General features: G+C 39.3%; 1 protein-coding gene across 2 annotated transcripts; it reads left to right on the top strand.

Moving 5' to 3' along the window:
- Positions 1-280: 280 nt before the first annotated feature.
- Positions 281-13,757, top strand: LOC103420422 (acetyl-CoA carboxylase 1-like). Of its 2 annotated transcripts, none has more exons than XM_029107148.2 (32): positions 281-726; positions 1,443-1,815; positions 2,439-2,645; positions 2,733-2,894; positions 3,013-3,105; positions 3,209-3,304; positions 3,477-3,650; positions 3,991-4,084; positions 4,181-4,368; positions 4,459-4,509; positions 4,594-4,633; positions 4,725-4,849; positions 4,959-5,075; positions 5,165-5,239; positions 5,321-5,377; positions 5,504-5,608; positions 6,106-6,192; positions 6,272-6,463; positions 6,538-6,726; positions 6,894-7,004; positions 7,092-7,178; positions 7,270-7,446; positions 7,784-7,861; positions 7,962-8,084; positions 8,384-8,653; positions 8,738-9,075; positions 9,331-9,568; positions 9,659-10,011; positions 10,102-10,315; positions 10,812-10,988; positions 11,087-13,237; positions 13,324-13,757. In XM_029107148.2, exons 2-32 carry the CDS (start codon positions 1,444-1,446, stop codon positions 13,378-13,380), a joined length of 6,798 nt encoding a protein of 2,265 aa, XP_028962981.1. In that variant the 5' UTR covers positions 281-726; position 1,443; the 3' UTR covers positions 13,381-13,757. The 2 variants fall into 2 exon arrangements, with proteins under 2 accessions (XP_028962981.1, XP_028962980.1); XM_029107147.2 differs by having other exon boundaries at positions 438-726; positions 1,440-1,815.
- The last annotated feature ends 804 nt before the right edge of the window (positions 13,758-14,561 follow it).

The following is a 14,561-nucleotide window of genomic DNA, read 5'->3' as shown; positions in this document are numbered from 1 at the left end:
CATATAAATTTTAATTTTAAAAAAAATTAGAAATCATGACACAATTTGCATTAACGCACAGACCGACTGGTTCATCTAAAAAAAGGGGTAGGGACGTAGGGTGAAGGGTTGGTCGACTGCACCACCCAACTCACAGTCATGAGACGCCACCAGCTCCAAAATTTGATTCACTCATTTATCCATCATTCCTGATGCAATGTCTGCTTTCGTTTTTACAAGATCCCATCAAAATCCACATGTCAAAATTTGTTTAACCTCAAAAAATTCACACAAGAAAAACAGAGAGAGGGAAAATCACTTGACTGGTTCGAGGAGAGAGAGAGACAGAGAGCCCACCTTGATCTTAATTAGACATGGGTAGAGAGAGAAAGAAGAGAGAGAAAGGGGGTAGTTGGGAGTTGCTGGGGAAAAAGGAAGGTGCGGAATTGGCAGCTACCACGTGCAACTCTGATTAAAGCCGTTAACTTGTTCGCATGCAGATGCAGCCACAACTCTCCTCCAAACCCAAACCCACACCCAAATCCACACCTACCTCTCTCTCCAATTCCTTCAAAACTTAAATAGTCCCCAAGGATCACACTCCCAACATTCAAACTACGCATTTCTGGGTTCTCTGTGTTTTCTCTCCCTCCTCTGCCTCTTGCGTCGTACGTAATGCTTGGTGCCCAGATAGCAATTTGAGCAGCACGATCAAGATTCCAGCTCCTGTTTCTCTTCACTTTTGAGGTCTGTGACCCATTTGGTTTAAACCCTTTTAATTTATTGGCTTGTTGGTGCTTCTGTTATCAATTGCATTTTGGTGTGGTGGGTTTTGTTTGATTTGGATATTGGTTGTTGGAAGTAGTTTGATTGGAGTTGGAATTAGTTTTGGAATTTCCAAAGATTGTATTTTTTTCGGGTAGCTTCTAGTTTTTTGAGTAAGGCTGTGTTTTGTGTGGATTTGGGACTCTAATTTGCAGTTTTCTGGAGTTTATGGTTTCACAAAGGTGCATTTTTTTTTCTTTGTTTCCTTTCTGGAAACCTGAGACTATATACTTAGGCTGTTCAGTTGTCTTGAAATGGAATTGAAAAGCATCAATTAGTGTAACATTGAAATTCAATTATACATTTAGAACAAAAATTATATTCAAAATAAGAGTTCATGATGACGTTGAATCGGATATATTCGAAAAGCATCAACTCCTATTTCATGCAACGAAACGCAGCCTTAGTATAACCCGGTAGATGTTCATAATTGCAAATATGTTGCGCTTGGATGATGAATTTCATTTCTTAACGACCATGAGAAGAGGCAATGAGGAAAGGCCCCATTCGGAAATACTATACGTTTAATCATTATATTATGTTGGCAGCTTATTTGAAAGCTATAGTGAATTAGTTGCACTAAACTTTTCCTTAAAATGTCACTTACCATGTTGATGGCATAATTTGTTGATCAGCAGCATGTCAGAAGCCCAGAGGAGATTGGTGACAGTGCCCAGTTTCCATCGTGGAAATGGGTACGTAAATGGGGTACTCAGGCATCCTGCTACAGCATCTAAAGTTGATGAATTCTGCTATGCCCTTGGTGGGAAGAAGCCAATTCATAGCATTTTAATTGCAAACAATGGAATGGCAGCTGTCAAGTTTATTCGTAGTGTGAGGACATGGTCTTATGAAACATTTGGTACAGAGAAGGCTGTTTTATTGGTGGCAATGGCCACACCAGAGGACATGAGAATCAATGCAGAACACATCAGAATTGCCGATCAGTTTGTGGAGGTTCCTGGTGGAACTAACAATAATAATTATGCCAATGTACAACTCATTGTAGAGGTGTGTATCCTAAGCTCTTAACCTCAAATACCTTAATCTTTTCCATTTTTAATCAGTATCAAAGTATTTGACAACAAGGAAGATATCCACCTGAGTTCCTGAGCTACCTTGTAGCCGAAAGAAGTTTGAGTGGTTTACTTTTTTTTACCATTTGTTTGACTGTATGAAATGAAATTTGATATAAATAAGAAGAAAATCAAAGAAGTGGATACTTAAATCAAAATTATGAACATGCAAATGAAGAGGCTGGAGATTGTTATTTTTCTCATTAGTCATAGAAGATTTTGTAGTGATTATGGGACGTGTGTTTCCCCACTTAGTGGGATAAGGCTTTGTTGTTGTTGTTGTTGTTGTATGGGAGGTGGGTTTCGATACTATTGAGCCGCATTTCATGTTGTTAGCTGTCAACAGAAAAAACCTGTTCCACTCACTCGGTAAACTTTGTTTCACTCTCTCGCTGACACTCTCTATTTAGAGTATTTCTACATTTTCTTCAAAACACCATAGCAAAAAAAAGTAGGCATGGCATGGGGCATTACGCTACCTGCAGTTCTTAAGCATTTCATGACTTCCTGTAGTTCTTGGTAGCATTTCACCTGAATATTTTGTTCTTTACTACCCAGATGGCAGAGATAACACATGTTGATGCAGTTTGGCCTGGTTGGGGCCATGCCTCAGAGAATCCTGAGCTTCCAGATGCATTGGATGCAAAGGGAATTGTATTTCTTGGGCCACCATCTATATCTATGGCAGCATTAGGAGATAAAATCGGTTCATCATTAATTGCTCAGGCTGCCAACGTACCTACTCTTCCATGGAGTGGATCACATGTATGAATCCTGAAAACTATGTCCTATTTTCTTTTGGTTGCTTTTGCTGGGTAATGCAAGTTGATATTGTTAGTGTCGATTCTCCAGGTGAAAATTCCTTCAGAGAGCTGCTTGGTTACAATCCCAGATGAAGTATATAGGGAAGCATGTGTTTATACAACAGAGGAAGCAGTTGCAAGTTGTCAAGTTGTAGGTTACCCAGCAATGATTAAGGCTTCATGGGGTGGAGGTGGTAAAGGCATAAGAAAGGTTTGTGTCATACATGAAAATGTTACACTTGCTAAAATTGCAATCTAGTTTTTGATATATATGGGCAATATGCATGTGAATAGTCAGCTGAGCTACATTGAGTTATTTAATTTTCTAGGTCCATAATGATGATGAGGTAAGGGCATTGTTCAAGCAAGTTCAGGGTGAAGTTCCTGGATCTCCAATTTTTATAATGAAAGTCGCATCCCAGGTCAGATAATCTATTCTGTTTTGATCTAGATGATCATAATTGCTAAACATCAGACCAGACATTGCCAATTTTTCCAATTTAATATTTTCTTCTCTCTTATCAGAGCCGACATTTAGAGGTACAGTTACTGTGTGATCAGCATGGAAATGTTGCAGCTTTTCATAGCCGTGACTGCAGTGTTCAAAGGCGCCACCAGAAGGTAATAGTTTTATGGCATACTAAAGGCAGTGTTTCTGTATTCACTAGCTTGGTCTTCTAGAGAAATGGGTACTCTTCTTTCTTAGAATTTCTCTAGTACTTGTTAGTGCACAATATCATCTACTGGAGATGTTTCCCCATCAAAGCTTAACTTGTTTTTATATGTTTAACAGATTATTGAGGAGGGTCCAATTACTGTAGCTCCTATAGAGACGGTAAAAAAGTTGGAGCAATCAGCTCGAAGGTTGGCTAAATCTGTTAATTACGTTGGAGCAGCTACTGTTGAGTATCTCTACAGTATGGAAACTGGCGAGTACTATTTCTTAGAGCTGAACCCTCGATTACAGGTTTGTTATTTCGGTTCATGTAGTCTTATTCTAGCCTAAGAACTCGTTTTGTGTTGTTTTCTTTAGTTTGTTTTGTTGGTAGCATTGTTGCACTGAATAATACACGGACGAAGGAAATGAGTATGCTTAAAGTGAATTATTAAAACAAAAGTAGGTTTGTTATGTGCCAAACAAGCCATTCAATCTTAGTGCAACATCTTACAGAAACATTAATATCATATGATCTCTATGGTCATTAGAATTCCATATAGCTTCTTAGCTTATGGATTTGCATCTGCCTTTCAAGACATATAATTTTACTAGTGAAACTAAATTTTTTTATTTAATTGAATCCTTGCAGGTGGAGCACCCAGTCACTGAGTGGATAGCTGAAATAAATCTCCCAGCAGCCCAAGTTGTAGTTGGGATGGGCATACCTCTCTGGCAAATCCCTGGTATAATCATAATTGCTGGATTTCTTCAAAGATATTGATTTCTGTATCATTTTTAATTTGGTTCACACTCGCTGTTCATGTGATTCATTCGATCAGAAATAAGGCGATTTTATGGAATGGAACATGGTGGCGGATATGATGCTTGGAGAAAAACTTCAGCTAGTGCTTCCCCATTCGATTTTGACAAGGCAGAATCTACAAGGCCAAAGGGTCATTGTGTTGCTGTGCGTGTAACAAGTGAGGATCCAGATGATGGCTTTAAGCCTACCAGTGGGAAAGTACAGGTTAGTTATCATCATTCCGAAGTCTTACTCTAACTTTCTTTCTCCTAAAGCTTACATGACCTCATATTGAATATGTCACACAATATGCAGGAGTTGAGTTTTAAAAGCAAGCCAAATGTTTGGGCATACTTTTCTGTTAAGGTAAATATCTTGACAAATTCCTCCATAAAAGAAAAGGAACAATATAGCTCTCAAATAAATTCTGATTGATGTTGTGGTTTGCAGTCTGGAGGGGGCATTCATGAATTCTCGGACTCTCAGTTTGGTAAGTATGAACCTTCTTTGACTGTTGTTTTTGGAAACAGTTCAGTTTTTGCTGCTAACGTATTAAAAGACAAAAAATTCTCCTTTTCCAGGACATGTTTTTGCATTTGGGGAGTCTCGAGCTCTAGCTATTGCAAATATGGTTCTTGGGCTGAAGGAAATTCAAATTCGAGGAGAAATTCGTACAAATGTTGATTATTCAATAGATCTTCTACATGTAATCTTCCCAATATCTATTAAATTCTTTACCATCCTTTTAAAAATTAATATAAAGAGCATTGAATTTCAATGAATTTTCAAGTAACTCTACATCACATGTCCTGTAGGCCTCAGACTACAGAGAGAATAAAATCCACACAGGTTGGTTGGATAGTAGAATCGCCATGCGAGTTAGAGCAGAAAGGCCTCCTTGGTATCTTTCTGTAGTTGGAGGGACTCTGTTTGTAAGTGCAACTATCTTCCTTAATCGTTGATTTTTGTATATTTTACTTGTAAAATGCATCGCTTATGTCTCCTATTATGGCATATTCAGAAAGCATCTACCAGTAGTGCAGCAATGGTTTCAGATTATGTCGGTTATCTTGAGAAAGGGCAAATTCCACCCAAGGTATGGTACTAAAACAATATATTTCAAAGAAATATGTTTTATATGTCCTTTTCAATTAATTTTTTGAAATTTTGATCGCAGCATATATCACTTGTCCATGCACAAGTATCATTGAACATTGAAGGGAGCAAATACACGGTATGTTTTCAAATGACATTGCTTCATTCCAAGGCACTTCTTTTAAATGTTTTAGGCATTTTTGGAGATTTGTCATTGGAAAAATCAATAGTTATGTATAATCCACGTCATGAAACCTATTTATAGATTGACATGGTGAGAGGGGGTCCTGGAAGCTACAGATTGAGGATGAATAAATCAGAGATTGAAGCAGAGATACATACTTTACGTGATGGGGGTTTGTTGATGCAGGCAAGTATAAATATTCTCTTTACTGTTTTCATTTTTGTAGCTTCACATATGATTTTGCTTTTGCTCATTAGTTATTACCCATTTAATCCTGGATTATTGATTAAAAGGCGCATGTCTTACAAGCACAGTACAAATGCACTCAATATGTAAATCATATCAAGTGTCTGCCTGCTAGTATATCCTAATAACTGGCCGTACTTTTGCATCAGAATTTTCTACATACTGTGTAGTTCCAGTTGTCAGTTTCTGCTACTACTTGGTTTGTATTATACACGTGTGTGGGCGTGTGAATACAATTATATATTATTTTGATAAGAAATGCAGGCTAATTAATAAAAGTAGTACAAGTAAAGGAGAAGTTCATCAAATCTAGGCAACTCCAAATATACTGAAAAGTAACAAATTGACGTTTTATAGAACTGTCACTTTATCTAGGGATATAACTATATCCAGCGATCAGTTACAGTTTGTGACTAATAACTTCAATTTCGTTACAGTTGGACGGAAACAGTCACATTATATACGCAGAGGAAGAAGCAGCTGGAACTCGCCTTCTTATTGATGGAAGGACTTGCTTGCTTCAGGTGTCTCCCTTTTCTCTTTTTTCTTCTTCCCCCAAAATTTCCTTCAGCAAGCTGACAAGTTGACTTCTGTTGAATCCAGAACGACCATGACCCATCAAAGTTAATAGCAGAGACACCATGCAAGCTGCTGAGGTACTTGGTTGCTGATGATAGTCATGTTGATGCTGACACACCATATGCTGAGGTTGAGGTTATGAAGATGTGTATGCCTCTTCTTTCACCTGCTTCTGGAGCTATCCACTTTAGAATGTCTGAAGGTCAAGCAATGCAGGTACTTCATGATCCCGATAGGAAGTAAATACATCCCCACTTGATAGAATTTCATATCAAATTGGTTTTGTGTAGGCTGGTGAACTTATTGCAAGGCTTGATTTAGATGATCCTTCGGCTGTAAGAAAGGCAGAACCTTTCCATGGGAGCTTCCCGGTTCTGGGGCCCCCAACTGCAATTTCTGGTAAAGTTCACCAGAGATGTGCTGCTAGCATAACCGCAGCCCAAATGATTCTTGCTGGTTATGAGCATAACATTGACGAAGTGAGTTCTCATTCAACATACATTAACATTTTGAACACTTTTTTAGATCATTATATTTTTTTCAGTTTCTTGGGCTTTCTAATTGTGGGAATATATCATGTGTAGAATCCGTAGATTGTGTTGTTATTCTTAAACTTGTTTTATCTAAGAGTTGTCATCTATCTCAGGTAGTGCAAAACTTGCTCACTTGCCTAGACAATCCTGAACTCCCTTTCCTTCAATGGCAAGAGTGCTTTGCTGTTCTAGCAACCCGCCTACCCAAAGATCTTAAAAATGAAGTAAGAAAAGTATGGTTGTTTTCTCATGCATTTATGCTACAAATGAGTCTTTATGCTCATGTGTGATTTTCTTGTATAATTTTACAGTTGGAATCAAAATTTAAGGAGTTTGAGTTGATTTCTAGTTCTCAGAATGTTGAGTTCCCTGCTAAGTTGTTGCGCGTTGTTCTTGAGGTGAGTGTTATGTTTTAAATTCCCCATTTGAGTACTATTTTCTACTTTCTTCTTAAGAATGTTGTATTATGTTTTTACATATTCTTTGCAGGCCCATCTATTCTCCTGTCCTGATAAAGAGAAAGGAGCCCAAGAAAGGCTTGTTGAGCCTTTGATAAGCCTTGTGAAGTCTTATGAGGGTGGAAGAGAAAGTCATGCCCGAGTTATCGTCCATTCCCTTTTTGAAGAGTACCTGTCAGTTGAAGAATTATTCAGTGACAACATTCAGGTTAGCCTCTCATTATGAAAGACAACGTTTCCCCTTAGAGGTCGCACTTGGTGCGATGGCAAGTGCCTTCGCCCATGAGCGGTAGGTCTCGGGTTCGAGACTTGGGAGCAGCCTCTCCATAAATGGGGGTAAGGCTAGCCGACATTCACCTCTCCCAGACCCTGCGTAAAGCGGGAGCCTTGTGCACTGGGTACGACCTTTATAGTTTTACAGTTTAGTATACCCTGATAATTAGGAACTTGACACTATTCCAAGATTTTGAATGTTGTATACTTGTGATTTTTCTTTTGCTTGTGATAATCTTCATTCATGATAGACTGATATTTTGTTTCACCAGGCTGATGTAATTGAACGCCTTCGACTTCAGTATAAAAAAGATCTATTGAAGATTGTGGACATTGTGCTTTCTCACCAGGTATTAAAATCTACATGCTCAGTTGGCTTGCCTTTCCTTGTCTTGTTCAATTTTCTGTTGACATTATTTTATACATGTACTATGCGTCTTGTGCTTGCAGGGTGTCAAGAATAAAAATAAGTTGATACTACGACTCATGGAACAACTGGTCTACCCCAACCCTGCTGCGTACAGGGAAAAGCTAATTCGGTTTTCTCAACTTAACCATACAAGCTATTCTGAGGTTTTCCATTGAACTGAGCTTGAACTAATAATTATCATAACATGGACACATTTCTCTCTCTGTTTTGAAGTAATTCAAAATCCAGTTACAGTTCTCGAGTAATCAATGGCTGTTTACTTTTATTTTGCCCATTTTACTGAGTGAATCAAACCAAGCTGAACTATTAGTTTTATTGAATGGATCTTTCTTCCTCTGTTTTAAGTTTTACAAATCAATTAAAATTGTCCTCACATAAGAACTTAATAATTATTTTCTTTTGTATAATAGCCGCATTTTTTTAGTAAATAAATTTTGTGCAGTTGGCACTTAAGGCAAGTCAACTGATGGAGCAAACCAAGTTGAGTGAACTTCGTTCCAGCATTGCCAGAAGCCTTTCTGAGTTAGAGATGTTTACCGAGGATGGTGAAACCATGGATACTCCTAAGAGGAAAAGTGCCATAAATGAACGAATGGAGGATCTTGTGAGCGCTCCTTTGGCAGTTGAAGATGCCCTTGTAGGTCTATTTGATCACAGTGATCACACACTTCAGAGGCGGGTTGTGGAGAGCTATGTGCGTCGGTTATACCAGGTACCGTTGTTCAAACACTTTGAGTTCCTGCTTACTTTGTCTTTCAGTCATTTCCTTGTTTAACTTTGCTTTATTTGTTATCAGCCATATCTTTTAAAGGGAAGTGTGAGGATGCAGTGGCAAAGATCTGGTCTTATGGCTTCCTGGGAGTTCTTGGATGAACATACCGAGAGAAAAACTGCGAATGAAGATCAATCTTCTGATAAATCAATTGAGAAATACAACGAGAGAAAATGGGGAGTCATGGTTATTATAAAATCCCTTCAATTTCTGCCAGCAGTTATTAATGCTGCACTGAAGGAAATGTCTCATCAACTTAATGAATCAATTCCAAATGGATCTAGTGAACCAAGTGGCTTTGGTAATATGATGCATATTGCTTTAGTTGGCATCAACAATCAGATGAGTTTACTTCAGGATAGGTATTGTACCTGCCCTTTTCCTTTTCATTAAAGCTTTCAACTTTGAATTAAACATGTGACTAGATTCGGGATCAGTTCTTTATTGAAAAACGTATACATTATCTGGGATCCCTAAGAGAGCACTGTATTCTGATTAATCTTACCAACTCTAGATTTTTAATTGGATCTCTCTATGCATTCCAAATTACAATGGTCCTATTTCGGATTTGAACCTACATTGAAACCTTCCTGACCAGCATTGTTCATAAATGGCAGTGGTGATGAGGATCAGGCTCAAGAAAGAATTAAGAAGTTAGCCAAAATTCTTAAAGAACAGGGAGTAGCCTCCAGTCTACACAGTGCAGGTGTCAGGGTAATTAGTTGCATCATACAAAGAGATGAAGGGCGAGCTCCTATGAGGCATTCCTTCCACTGGTCATCAGAAAAACTCTATTACGAGGAAGAACCTTTATTGCGTCATCTGGAGCCTCCTCTATCCATTTACCTTGAATTGGTTAGTAGTTTTGTGGTTGTAGCTCCAGTGTCTTGTGCAAAGTTTGGAATACTCTTTTTATGAAGTTACTCATTCTTTGTTCTGATTCAGGACAAGCTTAAAGGTTATGAGAATGTACAGTATACCCCATCCCGGGACCGTCAATGGCACTTGTACAGCGTTGTAGACAAGCCACAACCAACCAAAAGGATGTTCCTCAGAACACTTGTAAGGCAGCCCACTTCAAATGATCTGTTCGCTGGATTTCAAAGGCTAGACATGGAAGCAGCTAGTAAGCAATGGGCTTTGTCATTTACTTCAAGGAGCATTTTGGGGTCCTTATTGACAGCAATGGAAGAGTTGGAACTTAATGCACACAATGCCACTGTCAAATCTGACCATACTCATATGTACCTTTATATCTTACGTGAGCAACAAATTGATGATCTACTGCCTTACTCCAAGTAAATTTTTTTCTTCTTCTTATTCAATATTTTTCTCCTGAGATAAGATGGGGAACTTTTTAGAATCTTACATTCGAGATGTTCTGCCAGGGGAGTTGGTTTAGATGCTGGACAAGAAGAAATTGTGGTGGAGGCGATCTTAGAAGAACTTGCACGTGAAATCCATGCATCTGTTGGTGTAAAGATGCATAGGTTGGGTGTTTGTGAATGGGAAGTGAAGTTGTGGATTGCATCCTCTGGGCAGGCAAATGTTTCTTGGAGGGTTGTCGTCACAAACGTGACTGGTCATACCTGCACTGTACATGTAAGTTCTTTACCACCAAGTTACATTTTCCAGCTATATAATTGTTGAAGGCCGTTTTGCAAGAGCATATTAGGGTGGCTGGACGAGTAGTAATGAGTCATACCATAGGTTATTAAACATAGATTGAGCTAGAACAGAAGGCGTCATTTGATTATCTATATTAGGTAGAAATTTACCACTAAGAGACTGGTCTGAGGTGGAAATCAGATTTATTTTTTCTTGAAAAGGAAAGTGAGAAAAAACTTCAGTGTGTACCTGATACATATCGTGGTAGAGCTGATATATGGTGGTCTAGGTTGACTGAATAAACAATATGCTGCTTTAGTTTTCTACATATTGCACACGGGTTAATAAATAGTTTGTAATGTCAGTGAAAGAAGATGTAGTCTCAGATTATTTATTTATATAAACGGTTTGTAATGTCAGTCGTAAAGAAAGTATTGTCTCAAAGAAAGAGTTTGTTTGTTTGTTTATAACTGGTGAACATGATAACCAGGTATATCGGGAACTAGAGGATACCAGCAAACAGAGGGTGGTATACCATTCAGCCTCTACACAGGCCCCCCTGCATGGTTTACCAGTAAATGCACAGTATCAGCCTTTGGGAGCTATTGACCGAAAACGTCTGGTGGCCAGGAGAACCAGCACCACTTACTGCTATGATTTTCCACTGGTGAGATATGTGATACGAATTTGGTTTTTCTTATTTTATGTTTCTCCATGATTGACCATAGTGGTGAAACTTACTGGAGATAAAATTTTATTTTGCAGGCATTTCAGACGGCCTTGGAACAGTCATGGGCATCCCAGTTGCCGGGTAGTAAAAAACCGAAAGATAAAATTCTAAGAGTCACTGAGCTCAAATTTTCTGACCAACAAGGCACCTGGGGCACTCCTCTTGTTGAAGTAGTTCGTCCACCTGGGCTCAATGACGTTGGCATGGTAGCCTGGTTTATGGAGATGTCTACCCCCGAGTTCCCTTCAGGAAGGAAGATATTGATTGTTTCAAATGACGTGACCTTCAAAGCTGGATCTTTTGGTCCAAGAGAGGATGCATTCTTCTTTGCAGTAACTGAACTTGCTTGTGCTAAGAAACTGCCCTTAATATACTTGGCAGCAAACTCAGGTGCCCGTATTGGGGTAGCTGAAGAAGTCAAATCCTGCTTTAAAGTTGGTTGGTCTGATGAATCGAGTCCTGAGCGTGGTTTTCAGTATGTGTATTTAACCTCTGAGGATTATGCTCGGATTGGATCATCTGTGATAGCACATGAATTAAAGCTGGCAAATGGAGAGACCCGATGGGTTATAGATACCATTGTTGGAAAGGATGATGGCTTAGGGGTTGAAAGCTTGACTGGGAGTGGGGCAATTGCCGGTGCATATTCGAGGGCATACAGGGAAACCTTTACCTTAACATATGTGACTGGAAGAACTGTAGGGATTGGTGCTTATCTTGCCCGGCTTGGGATGCGGTGCATACAGAGGCTTGATCAGCCCATTATTTTAACCGGTTTCTCTGCATTGAACAAACTTCTTGGCCGGGAGGTATACAGCTCTCACATGCAACTTGGAGGACCTAAAATTATGGGCACGAATGGGGTTGTCCATTTAACGGTTGCTGATGATCTTGAAGGAATATCTGCTATTTTGAAGTGGTTAAGTTATGTTCCTGCCCATGCTGGTGGGCCGCTCCCCATTTTGAGTCCCTTAGATCCTCCAGAAAGGCCTGTTGAGTACTGCCCTGAGAATTCATGCGATCCTCGTGCTGCTATTAGTGGTGCTTTAAATAGTAACGGGAAGTGGATGGGTGGTATTTTTGACAAAGACAGCTTTGTTGAGACGCTAGAAGGCTGGGCGAGGACGGTTGTTACTGGAAGGGCGAAGCTTGGAGGAATCCCTGTAGGAATAGTTGCTGTTGAGACACAGACGGTGATGCAAACCATACCTGCTGATCCAGGCCAGCTTGATTCCCATGAGAGGGTTGTTCCTCAGGCTGGGCAAGTGTGGTTTCCTGATTCTGCTAGTAAGACAGCCCAAGCGTTATTAGATTTCAACAGAGAAGAGCTCCCACTTTTCATTCTTGCCAACTGGAGAGGATTTTCTGGTGGGCAGAGGGACCTTTTCGAAGGGATCCTTCAAGCTGGATCAACCATTGTGGAGAACCTCAGGACTTACAAACAGCCCATATTTGTGTTCATCCCCATGATGGGTGAGCTACGCGGTGGAGCGTGGGTGGTCGTGGATAGCCGTATAAATCCAGACCATATTGAAATGTATGCTGATCAAACTGCTAGAGGTAACGTGCTTGAGCCAGAGGGAATGATCGAGATCAAGTTCAGGAACAAGGAGCTACTGGAGAGCATGGGCAGGCTTGACCAACAGCTGATCCAACTGAAGGCAAAACTTCAGGAAACCAAGAGCAGTGGGGCACATGAGATGGTTGAACCTCTTCAGCATCAGATACGATCACGTGAAAAACAGCTTTTGCCTGTCTACACTCAGATAGCCACTAGATTTGCGGAACTGCACGATACTTCTCTCAGGATGGCTGCAAAGGGAGTGATCAGAGAAGTTTTGGACTGGAACAGCTGTCGAGCTTTCTTCTATAAAAGATTGCGTCGGAGAATTTCCGAAGAGTCACTCATCAAGACAGTGAGAGATGCTGCTGGTGAACAGCTGTCGCATAAATCTGCTACAGATTTGATCCAGAACTGGTTTTTGAGTTCGGATATTCCGGGATGCAAAAAAGATGCTTGGGTGGACGACGAAATTTTCTTTAGATGGAAGGAAAGTCCGAAAAATTACGAGGATAAACTAAATGAGTTGCGGGTCCAGAAGGTATTGCTTCAATTGGCAAATATTGGCGACTCAATTTCTGATTTGCAAGCCCTACCTCAAGGTCTTGCTGCCCTTCTAAGCAAGGTAAGCAATCATGTTATATTCTTTGTTAAGCATCTTTCCACATCATTTCTTAACCACCTGGATTTAATGGTTTGAATCCAATGCAGGTCGAGCCATCAAGCAGAGCGCTGTTGATTGATGAACTCCGAAAGGTGCTCGGTTAATGAGGCGTTGGAGTTTCACACGAGACTGCGGTTCCATAAATCACTTGTGTTGTATCTTCTTAAATCGTAGTTACAAATTGGTAAGTAGGTGCATGTCAATGATTTGCAGTTGGCAGACGAAAGAACGCAATGGCTGCTTTCCCATGGGATGCATCAATAGATTTAGGTTGCTGATAGAAGCTTTTCAGTGTAGATTAGGGGAAGATTTGTAGGGAGCAGTCTTGCTCTCAAGTGTAAATTTGCACGCTCTGTTTCAGTATTTTATGACATGGCTGATCGATGCTCGAAAATAAGAAGCAGCTCGAAAATAAGAAGTTTTACCATTAGATTGTAATATTATTATGTAAGAATTGTCATTTATTGTAGATTCATGCTCATCACTGTCTTTTTATTTTTAAGAACCATGTCATTATTCTTCAAAACTTTGTGTTTCATCTTTCTGTGCATGTGGTGAAAACCATTGAATGATGGAAGTTGCATCTTGGCAGAAACATTGGGTTAAATAGCAAAGGAAGTAGTTCATCTAAAAATCTTACTAATTGTAGTCCAATGTTCATGTTTTTCTTTTTAATTAAAGATATAATTCACAACTTAGATCCCTGTCGTCAACCTATGTTATGAAATGTGGATTAGTAATACCACGATATCAAGTGCAAAGAATCCACATGTGGATTAGTAATACCACCATATATTTAATTTATATGACTCTATAACATGCACCGATGCATGTCAAATAAACAAACAAGTCGACATAATTGTTAAAACTGCAATTGAAAATGGAGCTTCCAAATAGTTGAGAAAGAAAAAAAGAAAAGTGGGAAGAATAAATTCTGTCCTATACACACACACACACACACACAAAAACAATCAGGGTCGACATAATTTTTAAAACTGTAATTGAAAATGGAGCTTCCAAATAGTTGAGAAAGAAAAACGAAAAGTTATATATATGTAATGTCGCCAGCTTAATTGTAATATTTTGAGAAAGGCAAATTTCATAATTACATGAATGGACAAATGTATACAAATTACAATTAGCAATATGAAAAGCACAAACTCAAGAGAGACATATAATAAATCAATAGGAACACCATGAGTTTGTCTACAATAAATTAAACTGGTTGTTGCTAATACTTTCTTTTTGGTTCCTTATACTCATTGCATAACCCGATCGAGCACGG

Source organism: Malus domestica, chromosome 08, assembly GCF_042453785.1.
Source record: "Malus domestica chromosome 08, GDT2T_hap1".
NCBI lineage: Eukaryota > Viridiplantae > Streptophyta > Magnoliopsida > Rosales > Rosaceae > Malus > Malus domestica.
Note: the sequence above shows the minus strand (reverse complement) of the source record. Positions and strands in the feature narration are given on the sequence as shown.